This window comes from Sceloporus occidentalis, unplaced genomic scaffold, assembly GCF_023333645.1.
Source record: "Sceloporus occidentalis isolate IW3139 unplaced genomic scaffold, rSceOcc1.0.p SCAF_2, whole genome shotgun sequence".
NCBI lineage: Eukaryota > Metazoa > Chordata > Lepidosauria > Squamata > Phrynosomatidae > Sceloporus > Sceloporus occidentalis.
Genome location: NW_028316982.1, coordinates 249,123,701 through 249,139,336, shown reverse-complemented (window position 1 = coordinate 249,139,336; position 15,636 = coordinate 249,123,701). Strand labels below are relative to the sequence as shown.

Below are 15,636 nucleotides of genomic sequence, written 5' to 3'. Positions count from 1 at the left end.
TAATCATTAGTTGGTATTTTAAAAGGTCCTACTCATTTTTTTAAAAAATTACAAAGGGACTGTTAGTCCTTATTTAATTCGCCATCAAATGCTACTTAATTAGTCATGGTTGCTAACCTGGAGCTTCCATATGGAGAGGAAGGACATAAACAAAAAGAAATAGCTGTGAGACTCCTTGAGAACTTCCAAAAGTATGTGTCACAGACAAGTTCTGGACTGCAGGAACATTTGGCCTACACCGCAATAGTAGTTAATTCCAATGGTAGGGGTGCTTTCAGTCACAACAAATATGTACCAACCACTGCTACAACTTGTGACACTGAAAGGAAAAGGAGGAATTGCAAACATGTTCCACCTTGGGTTTGAATAACTTGCAGCACTGCTCTTCATTCCAGTAACATTTTGCAGAGGATGAAGCATACAAAATTTACTTGATAGCAATGAAATCCGAAAATTTAAAATCTGCTTGTGGGCGTAATGGTAGTCAGAGAACAAAGACAAAGCAGTAAAATCTACAAATGCCTTCTGATGTGCATCTGTGCAACTCCTACTACAAATCAAACAGAGGTGGCATCCTTCATTAAGCCCCTAGGAAAATTATTCAGAATAACATCCCTTCAGTATCGGCATTTGGATGATCTGTATTTGCAAGGGAAGATATTCCTCTGCAAGTACAGAATTCAAAGTGCTTCCATCAGTTTTCAAGACAAAATCTTATGAACAAAGTACAGGAGAAAGATGACATGCAGAACATGAACATTTCAAGGAAGGGCAAGGAAGAAAACCAGCAGTTGTCTGCAATAATGCTCACTGCACCAGTAATCTAGAAATAATTTTAGGGGCATAATTTAGGGCTCTAGAGGATCCTAGCTTAATTAGGATCAAGCAAATGTGCTTCTACATGCTAACAGACTGCCTCACCCATTGGTTCCTCCTGCCTATGGAAGTGGCTAGCACACCAGGCACTTGCCATTTGCTTATTACAATAGCCAACCTTACATTGCCATTATCATGCTGAATCTGGTGAATCTGGCTTGTATCTTCCTAAATCATACTCAAGTCATACACCAGGATTTTGGGACACACAAACCAAAATATCTGGTCTGGATAAACAAATAACTGATTAATAAATCAGCCACTCTTATTTACAGGGGGAGTCAAATTGGGAAAAAATGGGTAGTCTACCCAAAGTGAAAATTGCAGAGCTTGAATTATGCCCAATAGCCCCAATGGCCATAATGTCTTGGGGATTCTGAAAGCTGGAGTCCAAAAAAAATAATAACTTTTCAAAGCTTTGAGTACATTTGCATGAGATAACATTTCTGACTTGGCATCTAGTTTGAAAAGCAAGGCAGACAGAGAGATAACTACTCTGGCTTTGTCTCTAGTATAGAGCTTCCTTCCCTGTGAAATTCTGAGTCCACTGCTGCAAAACCTCCTTCTTCAAACTGCCTTTTTTTTTTTGAGGGAGGGGAGGGGGGAGATAAAGCAAGTAAGTAATATGCTAACTCTTTGCGTTCTGTAATTTGGTTTGCACTTATTTGTACTTTGCTATTAAGTTGCTGTTACCTGAGCTGGATCCTGAAGAAGACAGGGCAGAAAAATGAATGAAACCATCAGAAACTTACCAATAAGGGGATACGGAGCATCTTCTTTCCCAGAGTTCACCCACAGCTGATAGTCTTTTTCACAGCCCTTTAAAAATACAATCCCACATCTTTCAGAATAGGAAACTCATATATTTAAATCAATCAGTCAGTCAGTCAATCTTTATTGACGAGTAAGTGTTTTATTTAAAACTGTAAGTTAAAACCTGTGCCTTGAATATGGCCATAATAGACCTCATTAGAGACTAGATTTTTAAAACACAGCTCACTAGACAAAACATCTGAAGTTTTACAGTCCTTCCACCTGTCTAGCATAATCTTTTGCAGGTTCCCCATAAATCTGCAATGAGTAACATAACATGTGAGACCTTAACATGACTTAAGTGTATGGGATCAGAGTGTTATGAACAGGGCTGAATTTTAATTATTATTTACACATATGGAACGCTATAGATTCTCAGGACCAAGTAGGACTGTGTACTTAAAAGATGCTGGATGTTTTTATGCCATTTCTGACTTATGGTGACCCTATCACAGGGTATTCTTGGCAGAATTTGCCCTTGCCTCCATCTGAGCTGAGAGAGTAAGACGTGCCTAAAGTCAACCTACAGGGTTCATGGCCAAGAACATTCAAACCCTGTTTTCCCAGTGTCCTGGTCCAACTCATAAACCCATACACCACACCAGCTCTCAAAGGACCTTGGAGTAAGGGAGAAAAGTGCTCTTTTAAAAGTTTATTTTAATTTTATTTCTATTTCATTTTATACTGCTAATCCCCAATTACAGAGATTTTGTATTTAAGTGGGTACAAAAAGGCCTTCGTTCAAACAAATCACATAGCTAAAATCTAAAAAACAAAACCACAAAAAACAGGTGCTTCTCCCAAACACTAAGTCTTCTGACGTGACAACAGCAGCCAGATAATGCAAGAATTTGCACAGTTGTTCTGGAAAGAACTGGAATGGACATCTATGTCATACAATAGGGTTGTATCACACTGCAGAAATGATCCAGTTTCATACCACCATCAATTGCCATGGCTCAATGTTGTGGAATTCTGGGATTTGTAGTTTTGTGAAATATTTAGCCTTCTCTGCCAGAAAGCTCTGGTGCCACAACAAACTACAATTCCCAGAATTCCACAGCACTGAGCCATGGCAGTTAAAGTGGTATCAAATTGGATTATTTCTGCAGTGAGGAAGCAGCCTAGGGCCAACACTTAGGTGCCTTCGACAGTTTCTCATCTAAGGAAGAAGGCTCTTGAAACAGTGGGTTACATCGGCTGGTCCACATTTTTGAAATTCTTTTTCATCTTCACCCATTTTAACTTCCCAGTGAATTTATTTGCTGGCCCAGCTTATTGAGTAATATAGTTTTCTATCAGGCACTGGATTATGTGTGATATCAACAGACATATTGCTAGTTGCTAAAAGTATATCTTTAAGGGGAAAAAAATTAATATCTCACATTAATTCCAAGCTGCTGCAGGGCCATGAGGATCACATCATTTGCTGTGTCCATGTTGGTTACGGTTAAAGTTTTTGACTATTCAGAGGAGAAAAGAGGCAAAACAAAACATTACTATCATGATTACAGCATTAATAATTGTAAATACTGCATGAAATTTGGACTTACAGGAGCAAAGAAGCCAAAAAGGTGCAGCTACATCTTAGATATAATCAAATCTATGTCTAATAGTGATATGACACTATGAACTAGTTACATAGGAAACAAATACATTAGTGTACTTTCTCTTTCATATTCTGTAACATAATGGTGTTTTATGAGAAATGATCTGAGCCACGCTAAAATGCTATTTAGCATAACATGTTTATAGTAATCCTTGAGTTCACGCAGTCTGCTCTACTCTCTTCTTTCCATGGAGCTGGGATGAGCAATTTGAAAGGTTTTGTATGTCAATTTCTCCTTAGCAATCATTTTTTTCATGATCTGGTCTGACAAACCGTGGTTAATACAAATGATGATTAATTTTCAAACTAGGATTTCTGTAGCTGGTTTGCTGAAATTAAACAGTTAATGTTGAGCCCAGGTCTCTATTCCTATCACACACTAAGCCATGAACTAGAAGCATCTTACCCTTTCCTCTCAGTCAAATAGGAAGTAGAGGGGGTGGTGTATAAAACCAAGGTTTATAGCAGTTTCTAGATGTTAAAAAATTATAATATATAGTAAGACACAGGACCATGTTTTATCATTTCAGTACCACCACTGAGAGGACTTAAACTCAAACACCCCCATAATGGATCTTCCACGACTGCAGAAACTTATCCAGTCATCTTAAGATGCATTAATCAGGGATGGAAGTGCTCCTCTGTTTTTAAAATAATTTTAAATCTCTCAGTATTCTATCTACACTACTCAGAACTGGTGCTTAACAGTTCTGGAACTCAGAAAGAGTTTCTCAACTATTAGCAATGACAGTCCAGACTGCTGTATTAGAAGAAGAAGCAGAACTTCATAAAAAAGCATTCAGATTTACAATAAGCTCTCCCAAGACAGTCCAAACCTATTATAGTGATGGCCTACCAGAGCTTGGAATATTATTTTTAAAAGCTAATAATCAGTTTTCATGTTACTTAAGGGGCAGTTCACACACTGCAATGTATTACTTTTAAATTAATTACTATTTAAAGATACCACAAAGAAAGAAAAATAGTGCCAAACCTCTGAAATGATCCTCACCCTAATTTTGTTTTGAGGATAACCAATAAATACTGCAGTGTCAAAATGCTTTTGACACACATCCGAGAAACTATGACATATCATTACATTATTTTGTGAAAGGAACATTACCAGGCTATCACAAGCTCCCAAAATAGCATTTTACAAATAAATTATTATAAGCATTATTGCTGAGATGAACAGGTTGCTCACCTGTAACTGTGTTTCTTCGAGTGGTCATCTGCGAATTCACACAAATGGGTTTATTCTGCACCTGCGCAGCAATCCTCGGAAACTTCTGGAATCTCCAGGCAGAAAGCAATGTATCTTTCTGCAACTTTTTGGTGGTAGCCCCGCCCACCCATATATAAGGCCCCTGGTGGCCCGCTCCTCTTCAGTTCCGAATGAGCCGCAAACAGCGCGGCAACAAGCGTTGTCAAATGAACAGACACTGAGGGGATGGATGGGCGGGTTTGTGTGAATTCGCAGATGACCACTCGAAGAAACACAGTTACAGGTGAGCAACCTGTTCTTCTTCTTCGTGGTCTCTGCGAATCACACAAATGGGATTAGACTAGCGAGCTGTAGTCAGTGGAGGAGGGAGTGTCAAACATAATCAATGAAATCAACAATCAGTAAACAGTGTAACCCAGCACCTTGTACTATTAACAGTGCAGTAGGTTCAGTGAATGGCAGAAAGTAACACTGCCCTCCCAAAGCCTGCGTCTTGTCTGGCCCTGGCGTCCAGCCTTAACGTCTGATGAATGTCAAAGGCTGGGACCAGACAGCAGCCTTGTACACATCCTCAAGGGGAATCACCCATCAAGAAGGCTGAGGATGCGGCTACTGCCCTAGTTGCATGGGCTCTAACCCGACCTGGCAAGGGCTTCCCAGCCAGTTCGTAGCAGAGGCGGATGGTGTTGCCGACCCATTTGAAGAACCTCTGCGGTGAAACTGGCAGACCCTTTTTTTTTGGCTTCGGAGTAGCAAACAAAGAGTTTCTCCGAGCGCCTGTAAGCAGATGTTCTGTCCAGGTAGGACGCCAGCGCCCTCCGGACATCCAGGACATGAAACTGACGTTCAGACTCTGTGGTCGGATTAGGAGCCAGAGTCGGCAAAACAATGTCCTGATTGATGTGAAAGGCAGACAACACTTTAGGTAAAAGGGGGATGTCTGTACGGAGAACAACCCTGTCCTTGTGAAATGGAGAAAGGGTTGACCCACCCTGAGGGCACACAGTTCACCAGCCCGGCAGGCTGATGTGATGGCTACTAGGAAAGCCGCCTTCCAAGTCAGGAGTCTCAGATCCGTAGTAGCTAAGGGTTGAAAGGGTTTAGACACCAGATGCGCCAGGACGGTGTCTAGACTCCACTGCGGAGGAGGAACCGCAGCCGGTGGATGCAGGTTATTGAATCCTTTAAAGAACCTTTCTATGTGAGGGTCTCTAAGCAAAGGGGCTTTGTTCTTAAACAAATAGTGAGAGGAGATGGCAGACAGGTAACACTTTATAAAACTTAAAGAGAAACCTGTTCCAGCTGGTGTCATGAGAAGTCCAGGTCCACTGGGATGGAGACACGGGTTGGTGGAACGTCCTTGGTCTGTAGGAAGGCAAGGAATTTGTTCCATTGTAAGCATGGGCCGTCTGAGTAGACTGTCTCTATGCTGCCCTAATTATTTGTTGTACACTGGGTGGAAGAGCCCTCAATACTGAATCTTCCATGCCACCAATGGGAGAGCTTGCATCTCAGGATGGTGGACTTGCTCGTCATGAAGCGAGAGTAGGTTGGCCCGTTATTCCAAGCGGAGATACTCTTGGGCTCGTCGTAGTAAAGGGGCGAGCAAACCAAGGTTGTGTGGGCCACCACGGAGTTATTAAGATTGAGTCTGTCCAGTCGGCCAACATCTTCGAGAACACTCTTGTGATCAGAGGAAACGGAGGAGGGGCATACGGTAGGCCTTGAGTCCACTTGAGCTGGAAGCCGTTTCCTTCTGATCTCGGCTCTCCGGTTGGAGAGCAGAACCTCGGTGTGTGAGCGTTTGACAGGGAAGCAAACAGGTCCAGCCGAGGGGTTACCTAGTGGGCGAAAAGTTGGTTCACCACATCCGGGTGTAGCCTCCATACGTGGCAAGTGGAGGACGACGTGCTCAGTAAGTCCACGAGGTTGTTTTGATCGCCGGCAGGTGAATGCACTGCAACAGCGTCCCGTGCTGTATGCACCTTCCCAAATGAGGATGGTGACAGCTAGTAGCGTCTCTGATCTCGTACCTCCTTGTTTGTTGAGGTAGTGTACGACGGTGGTGTTGTCTGTGAGCAGAAACACGACCTTATCGGAAAGAACCATCCGAAAAGCTCTGAGTGACTTTTCCACGGCCAGGATCTCCAAGATGTTGATGTGGAGAGCGGCCTCTGCGGACGACCACTTGTCCCTTATAGCAAGGTCAGAGTGTGGGCGCCCCAACCTTGCAGGGAGGCGTCCGTGGTCAAGGAGAGGACCAGTTGTGGAGGCAGGAATGGCATTCCTATGCAGACAGCGTCATGTCGGAGCCACTAGCGTAAGGATCTCTGTGCGGTCCGTGGAATGGTGACCACCTTGGAAGGAACGTCTTGATTGTGAAGTCGATGAGCTTGGTAGGGAGCAGGTTAGACTTGTCAAAGTTGACCTGCAGGCCCAGGGTAAGAAGGAGCGAGAGGGCAAATGGAGGTCCTCGAGGAGAGTCTCTTTGGAGGACGCCCTGAAGAGTCAGTCGTCCAGGTACGGGAAGACTGTGATCCCCTTTTTGCGCAGGTAGGCCACCATGGGCGCCATGCCCTTGGTGAGGACCTGTGGAGCTTTAGAGAGGCCAAAGGGAAGGGCCTTGTACTGGTAAGCCTCTATGGCAACAGCAAGGGGAAGAACCTCCGGTGGTCCTCCAATACTGAAATGTAAAAATAGGCGTCCTTTAAATCCAGTGTCACAAACCAAGAATCTTCCTGTAGGAGTGGTAAAATCGAGGCAAGATTTACCATCCTGAACTTCTTGTACAGAATAAAGGCATTCATGGGCTGAAGGTCCATTATGGGCCGGAGGCCCGAGTTTCTCTTCGGTACAGTGGAGTACCTGGAGAAAAAATACCGTTGAACCCTCCAAGGGGGAACAGGTTTAGTAGCGCCCTTGACTAAAAGAGTGTGCACTCCGTCGAGAAGGGTGTCCGAGGGGACAGTTGAGATGAATGCTCTGTTTGGTGGGAGCTCACAAAGCTCTAGGGCATAACCCCTACGGACAATGCTAAGTGGCCAGGGGTCAGTGGTGATAGAAGCCCAGGTGTCATAAAAGGGCTTTAGCCTATCAGAGAAGGAGGCGAAGAGGTGTGCAGGAGCACATTAGAACCTCTCCCTGCTGGGAGCCGGGGTACCAGGGGTGTCGGCCAGAATAATTTTGACGTGTCTTAACTGAAGAGGCCCGAGTTGTCAAAGGGCATATCTTCAATCGCCGCCTTTGCCTGGAGGTTGAGTTCAGAGGCCCGGAGCCATGTGTAACGGCGAAGGGCTATGGACCATATAGCACTTGGATGCACAGTCCATGGTGTGCTTGACAGAAATGATCTGTTGGCCTGCTATCAGATGGATCTCATTTCACAGAGCGACCATCATGCGTCTCCTATCGTCTGGGAGATAAGCGATGGTAGGGCCTATCCCCTCGACCAGAAACTGTATATAGGCCCCATACAGGCTGCATAGTTGGCTATCTTTAAGTCAAGAGCAGCTGAGGCAAAAAAGAAAAAGTTTTTTTCTTTTTTTTTCTTTTTTTCTTTTTTTTAGCCAGCTTCTTGCTGTCTTTGCCTACTGGCGAAGAGACGTCCTAGGAGCAAAAGTAGCCTGGGCTCCTTCCCCTATAGCAGAATTCAGCTGAGGGTGGTTGGAGAGCCAGGATGGAGTGGACGGAGTGACCCGGTAGAAGTTGTCGATCCGTGGATAGTCTTTTCTACTGGGTCGAGGGCGTCATCATCAGGATGGGCCACCTCTAACTTGAGGGCGCCAGCCATCCGTATGACCCTGTCAGCAAAGGCCCTGACATCGTCGGTGGGCGATGGCAGTGTTGGGCCCTCAGGAACGAACTATGATCCTCTGTCCGAGAGAGGTGATCTTAGGAGAGTCATCTCTGTCAAAGTCGTCGGGCCCCTAGGTGACGTCCACGGCCTGAGCGGGGAGGCGCGTCCGTGTGGGGCCACGAATGCTACGACGCAGATGGGAAGGTGCCACTGGGAGTAGGTATTGTCCCGTGGGCTGGTCATAGACAAGGTCTGGGAATGACCTGAGTGGGTCCTGATCTGGCTCGACCGTGTCGGCCGTTCATAGGCCAAAGTCTCATCAGCCTCTGTACCAAGGGCGCCCCTGCCCTTCCGTGAAGGAGAACGTATGTGCCATTTGTCCCCAGTTTAGGGAGAGCGTGGCTTTGATCTTGACCTCCGTGGGGATAGAGGCGCATCGGAGTGTGAGGGTTCTCCCTCCGATTCAGAATCCATGCTGACTATCTGCAATCTGTCCGCCAGTACAGAAAAGTGGCTCGCAAGGAGGACCCTGGGCTCCAAGAGCACTGTCCGGGAAAATGCCGGCACAGGCGGCGTCGGGGTCTTAATTGACGTAATGTCAGAAGACGGAGCAGGTACTGGCCTCGATCCTGGCGGAGGCACTGAGACCATGGTCGGAGGCCCTTTACGCCTGATTTTGGCGTCGGCGTAGGGGTCCTGATTGACCCAATGTCATGAAACGGAGCAGGTACTGGCCTCGACTATGGCAGAGTCACTGAGACCGTGCTTGGAGGCCCTTTAGGCCGGGTCTTGATCAACCCCATGTCAGGAGACGGAGCAGGTCCTGGCCTTGAGTATGGCGGAGGCACTGAGATTGTGCTCGGAGGCCCTTTACGCCGGGTTCTGGCATCAGCGTCGGGGTCTTGATTGACCCAATGTCAGGAGACGGAACAGGTATGGCCTCAACTATAGCGGAGGCACTGAGACCGTGCTTGGAGACCCTTTACGCCAGGTTTTGGCGGCGGCGAGGATGAGCAAGCCCGCTGCTTGTTGTGGTCGGAGCACTTGTCCCTTTTCCTTTTGAGGACTTAGAGGTGGTATCACCTGTCTCTCCGGAGGCTCCAGAACCACCAGGCTGGCTTAGAGCTTTTTCGTACAGCGCAGCCTTCAATGTCCGGCCCCGATTCAGGGTCCGGTGGACATTGCCGTTGGCCATGAGGATTTTAACCCTGCACTTTGTGCTCCTCCTAAAGGAGGCCATGGCAAGAGAAGTCCGTTAGGTCAGAGAAGTGGTCAAGCCAAAGGAGAGTCCAAACGAATGGACAAAGAGATTCCAATGTAAGAGCAAGCGAAATGCTAGCGAAGTTCCTCGAGCTGCTTAGCGCGGCAGAATGAAGGAACTGAAGAGGAGTACGCCCCACCAGGGGCCTTATATATGGGTGGGCGGGGCTACCACCAAAAAGTTGCAGAAAGATACATTGCTTTCTGCCTGGAGATTCCAGAAGTTTCCGAGGATTGCTGCGCAGGCGCAGAATAAACCCATTTGTGTGATTCGCAGAGACCACGAAGAAGAATAGCATCTTATTAGCAGTGGGAGGACAGAAGTGGCATCTCAAATTCAAATTAAGACATCCATGTTTGAGTCCAAATCTCACAATCATTTTAGAGTTGATCATAGAACTTCAAGGTGAAAGAACCCTGATGCCAATTTGTTCTCTACTAATATCTCAAACATCCACTGGAAATCATAAACTGCCAAGAAAACTGAAGTGAATGAGTATAAATGCAGTCCATTTTTGCTGGAGGTCATAGCTGAATGATCATAACATAAACAAAATACAAAAAATTAACATTTCTGCAAAACAGTGACATCTGGCACCCAGGAGTAGGTCAGCACATTTGCATAAGGCTTGCCTTTGGGCAGAATATAATAAAATAATTTGTTTTGCATATGGCTCCTCCCTTGCTTACCCTAACTCTTGCATAAAATGAAAGAATTGCCCGACAGCTGCAGCTGCTAGAACAGAAAAGGAGATTTTCATAGAAAGTATTTAGATTTTTAGGAACTTTCCATCTGCCACTCTACTGCTTTATCAATAATATTTCTGGCATTACTATCTTGTGCCTCAAGGATGACCAGTTACAGGAGCTGTCAAAGTTTTAAACTGCTGCACATTTTATGTCCAGACAAGACTGACAGATGTGGTTCCCAAACCACCTCAGTTGAATTTGGTTCATATCTCAGATCAATAGTACTAGTCCTTGGATAGACACCCACCAGTGGTTATTACAGAACTTCAAATAATTAGCTTTTTGAACTACAATTCCCATATTCTCCCACTCAATATGGGAGTCTTCTGCAGCATCCAGAGAAAATTAGAGATGAACAACTCTTCATATCCATCACTACAAATATTTCACACCTTAAGTTCCATTCCACCCAGCCCCATTAATGTCCTGTTTCTTATAGGGATAGCTTGGAAAAAGAGAATAGCTATAGTCTCTATCCTAATAATACTTTGACTCTTCAGTTCCTTAGCCGAGTCTTAAATGATAATGAAGGTAAGAAAAAAGGAAAGGGATCCAAGGGATGATTGCCCACAATAGGATGGATGAAGCAACATGAATCCAGCAATAAAGCTGGGGCACAGGATTATGATGTATGTATACAATGGACAGGTTGCATAATTGTAATACCTTGAGTGGTCAACTGTGAACTCACACAAATGGTTATCCTGTGCCTGTGCAGAACATATTTTGGAACCTTCTAGAGTGTTACATAAGCATTTTGGAGGTACCCCATCCACCTCCAGCAACCCTATATAGAGGTCTTCCAGCCTAAATTGCCAGTTCAACAGACACCAATGCAGCAATCCACAGGATAGGTAAGAAATGATGAGGAGAGGATGGGTAGGGCTGTGTGAGTTCACAGGTGACCACTTAAAATACTACATGTAAAGGTATGCAACCTGTCCTCCTTCTTCATGGTCTCTGACTCACACAAATGGGAGACTAGCAAGTTACACAAGTAGGAGATGAGAGTGTCATTGCAAACAAGGCAAAGGTTTACTTAATATTAAGTGAAATGCAAGACATCAAAATGAGAAACATCAACATAATGCCTCTTAGCCATACAAGACAACAATGGTACAGAAGTTCTTCTTATGTTTGCACTGCATTTCAACCTGATTTGCCTGGCGTAGGAAGACACATACACGCCACCAGACTGTTGGAACTAGTCCATGCAGATGGAGTTGAGGTGGATTCCATCAACAAACGTTTGGCTCCATGGTGAACAGAGGAGCTAGGATCCAGAACCAAAATAGAATTGAAGCTCTTTCTGCGGCTTCTGTACCAACAGAGGCAAATAGCCAATAAATTGGCATTAGAGGACTAAGGGCCTGTTCATACAGGAATGCCTTCAAATTCAACTCTCTGTTTCTTCTTGCTTGAGGCATAAAGGTGCTACTGTGGGCACAAGAGTCAACCACATGCTCTTAGACAACGAGCACGCTTCAAATGCCCATATAATCCCAGGATTAGCACTTTTTGAAGGATGCCAGCAAGGAAAGAAACCCAGAGGGCAAGTGCCGCTTTGACTGCTAAAGCTAGGCAACACATATCAGAACAGCCTGGTAACTCCCAGGGCTGAATTGGACAAAGAAGGCTGATGAGACTGAAGATAGATTAGCGAACGCAGTTCCCATCAGTGCCACTGCGGCGCCCAAAGAAAAGGAACTGGACGTTTTGGTGGGAAGACCCCTATACAGGCCTACTATAGGTGGGTGGGGCTACTGTCAAAACATTTGACAGTAGTTTATGAAGCAAAATTAGGATTATCTACATGGCTAATTGACTATGTAGCTACTGATTACAAGACATTTTGAAACTTTTCTAAGCATTTTGCAATACATTTCTTTTCTTTACTATAACAAAGGTTTTATCTTCTATCCCAATTTACTAACCCCACAAAAGCAAAATAAAAAAATGGGATAGAATTGGAAAGAGCTGAGGTTACCTTCCCCAGCATAATCAGCTTCTGGCTTTTCCTTCTCCTCTATCATCTAAAAAGGGCCACTTTTTCCACATCCTGGTTTTAAACTAAGATCCAAAACATACTGCAGAAATAATCCAGTTTGAGACCGCTTTATTTGTCCTGGCTCAATTCTAGGAAATTCTGGAAATTGTAGTTTTATGAGACGTTTAGCCTTCTCTGACAGAAAGCTCTGGTGCTATACACTAGAATTCCCAAGGTTCTCTAGCACTGAGCCAGGGCAGTTAAAGCAGTCTCAAACTGGATTATTACTGCCGTGTGTTTTGGAGTTACAATGCATATAAACCATAGTTTGATCTTGACTCATTTGGACTAACCACAGGTCCCCTGATTTCAGACATGGGAAAGTCTACGTAGTTTTCAAGGCAGGAAAATAGGTTGTGACCAAAGAAGGGGTACATACATGGAAGCCAGAGGCTTCCTCATGTAATACTAAAATACAGTTCAGTGTTATGTCCAAAGTGTTCTAAACACCAAGAGGAATTCTCCTTTAGTGCCTAATGTGCCTCAAAATGGATACTGACATTTTATACTCAATAAATGTTGCACATCATGCAACACTTTAATGACTTTTCACAGCAGCTTGCCAAGGAACAAGAGGAACTGTTCTATTTAATATACTGCTCAAATTTTGGCTTACAAATACTTACATATGCACAGTTTCCAACATCCTTCGCAATAATCTTCAAGGGAATGCTCTTGGGGTAGTCTTTTGCTTTCTCTTCTTTTATTTGACTGTCAAAACAAGCAGAATGGAATATTTTTTTAAGTGAATTTACAAACCAGAACAACAAGCTCAATGTTTTATGCTAATTTACTAAATGCAAGAAGAGGTAAAAGTTTTTTCAAAAGCAATGGTAACCAAAGTGGCTTGTTTTTAAATACATCATTTTTAAAACCTGCCTGAAATTTGAACTCCTCATTGGTCCTGTTGCATGCCCACTATCCTGCAAGGTTAGGTTGGGGTATTTTGAATCTGCAAAATGAAATCTTGTTTTGTAAAGATACTATGGCGCGTTACAGACCGCCCTAAAGCGGGCAGTCTGCTGTCGTTGTCATTAGCTATGCCGAGAAGCCCCGGCGGCCAGACCGCGAGGCTTCTCGGTGCAGCTAAAAAGGAGCGCTGAAATGGCGCTCCTTTTTGGCCCCTGGAAGTGGCGCCGCAAGGCGCGCACTCATGGTGTCACTTCCGCCATGCCACGTCCGGACGCTGTGCATCCGAGACATAAATATGGTGGCGCTCGTGTGGACGGGTGCTGCCATTTAGTACGCGCTCCGCACGTCCTAGGAACAGGGCCGGTTAGGAAGGTGAGACTCTTCCTAACCCTAGTACGCCCCTTCCTAACCCTAGGACGCACGGAGCGCGTACTAAATGGCGGTGTGTAACACGCCTATCTTTCACTGGAGTTTTTAAAAAGGGAAGTTGGGTGGCCACCTGTCAGGGATGCTTTAGCAGCAGATTTCCTGCATCAGGAGAATCTGGAAAAGATGAGTATCTTCCAATTCTAAACTTCTAGCTCATTCAGCTACCCAAGTTAGAGATAGGCCAGTCTCTCCAATCTGATTTTACAGAAATATTACCGTTTGAATTTTTCGGGATCTGAAACTGACTGTACTTTGACTAGACAGACTTCAAGAATCAGACAGACAAGGCTTCATTATCACCTACAATGGGCAATACAGCAAAATAGAAGTACCTTTGAAGGGAAGTCAGCCACTTCTCTTTCTGTTCCACGGAACTGAAATAATTAAAAAACATATTTTAAATAACAGCAGGTTAGAAAATATGAATATCTACATCCCAACTCTCAAAATATAAGATAATCTTTGCACAATATTTCACCTGGTTAGAGATGCAAGACAGGTATCAAACAAGAATACATAAATATACAGAAAATTTTGGGCAAACTGGCATAAACACCTAAGTCAGATAAATGCAACAACAACAAAAAGATAAAGGCAAATAATAGTTTTGTAATTTTGAAACTTCTGTATTAATTTGGTGGAAATATTAAGACTTTTGCTGAAATGAGGTCTCCCTAGCCATTGGCTCAGCTAACTCACAGCTCACTGTGACAATTTTCACTGGACACAGTGAAGATGAACTGATCGTATCAGATCTAAGAGTAGATCTAACCTCTGACTTCTGACAAGGTTATAGTAGAACAAAGGGATGGATCTTTGGTATTTGCTTGTCTGGTTGTGATATATACACTCCCATTTTTACAGCCCTGAAGATTGAAGATCGTTAGCAGCATGAAGCCAATTGTGCTAACTGGTGAGCAGCCAAAGGAAGCTCTGTAAGTAAGTATGCAGCTGTCATACCTGGTTCCAAAAGCCCTCTAAATTCCACAATATTGGACAACTACAGTCCGCCCTTCCCTTACATGGGGGATCCATTAAAGGAAAAAAGGTGGATGCTCAAGCCCCATTCAAATGAATGGGGCTCGTGCCCATGGAGGCATGGCAGAGGTGCACGGGGTGCACGCCGTGGGAGCACGCACCATTATTTCCTTCCAGCGCACACCTCCCTCACTTCCGTCGCAGCTTCCAGCATAAGCTGGAATCCGAGTAAAACGTGCCAGCATATAACGTGGGCGCACTGTACATCCACTCTCAAATCTGCCATTCTTAAGGAAGGGGTTTGAGTGTATGGTCTCCATGCCAAGAAGTCTTGGGAGGAATTGATTATCTAGATCCATTTCAGCCTGGTTTCATGCCTAGTTCTGGAGCCACACCTACTTCAGTTACTCTAGCAGAACACATCATGGGGCCAAGATATCTGAAATAATGCTTCCCCCAATATAAGTGTGTCTAAAATTCTAGTGAGATCCTCAGTAGAAGTCTGTTGCATATCCAATTACAGTGGGAAGTTAGGTTGGTGGGTAAACATGACTGGGATTTCTCTAAAGCATCAGCTCAAATATGGAACTCCTTCCCAAGAGAACTCAGGCTGGCTCCAAAAATTGCCAACCTGCCAATCTTGTAATCAACAGTGTCAGTGTCTTAACCACTTGATGCTTTAAATGTTTTTATCTATTTACATCATCTTGGGGGTTGTGGCAAGCTGAGAGGCAACAGATTATATATATATATATATATATATATATATATATGCATGCATGCCTGCGCGCCAGCAACTGGACAGAGGAGTACATTCTTGTTACTTCTACTGGATTTCTAATGGTGTTTCACACAACTGACCATAGTATCCATCCAGACTGCCTAAAAAGCATGACTGAGACTAGGAGTAACCACTTTCTGTGGTTGTGTTCCTTTCTCAA

General features: G+C 44.4%; 1 protein-coding gene across 5 annotated transcripts in view; it reads right to left on the bottom strand.

Annotated features, from left to right (window-relative positions):
- Window positions 1–15,636, bottom strand: part of ARHGAP20 (Rho GTPase activating protein 20) — a 131,518-nt gene that overhangs the window by 29,424 nt on the left and 86,458 nt on the right. For all 5 annotated transcript variants that reach the window (XM_089512674.1, XM_089512675.1, XM_089512677.1 and 2 more), the window contains exons 5-8: window positions 14,050–14,091; window positions 13,003–13,087; window positions 3,075–3,152; window positions 1,629–1,695 (exon numbers count right to left, since the gene is read on the bottom strand). In XM_089512674.1, the coding sequence (XP_089368800.1) occupies window positions 1,629–1,695; window positions 3,075–3,152; window positions 13,003–13,087; window positions 14,050–14,091 (272 nt within the window). The remainder of the gene's footprint in view (window positions 1–1,628; window positions 1,696–3,074; window positions 3,153–13,002; window positions 13,088–14,049; window positions 14,092–15,636) is intronic.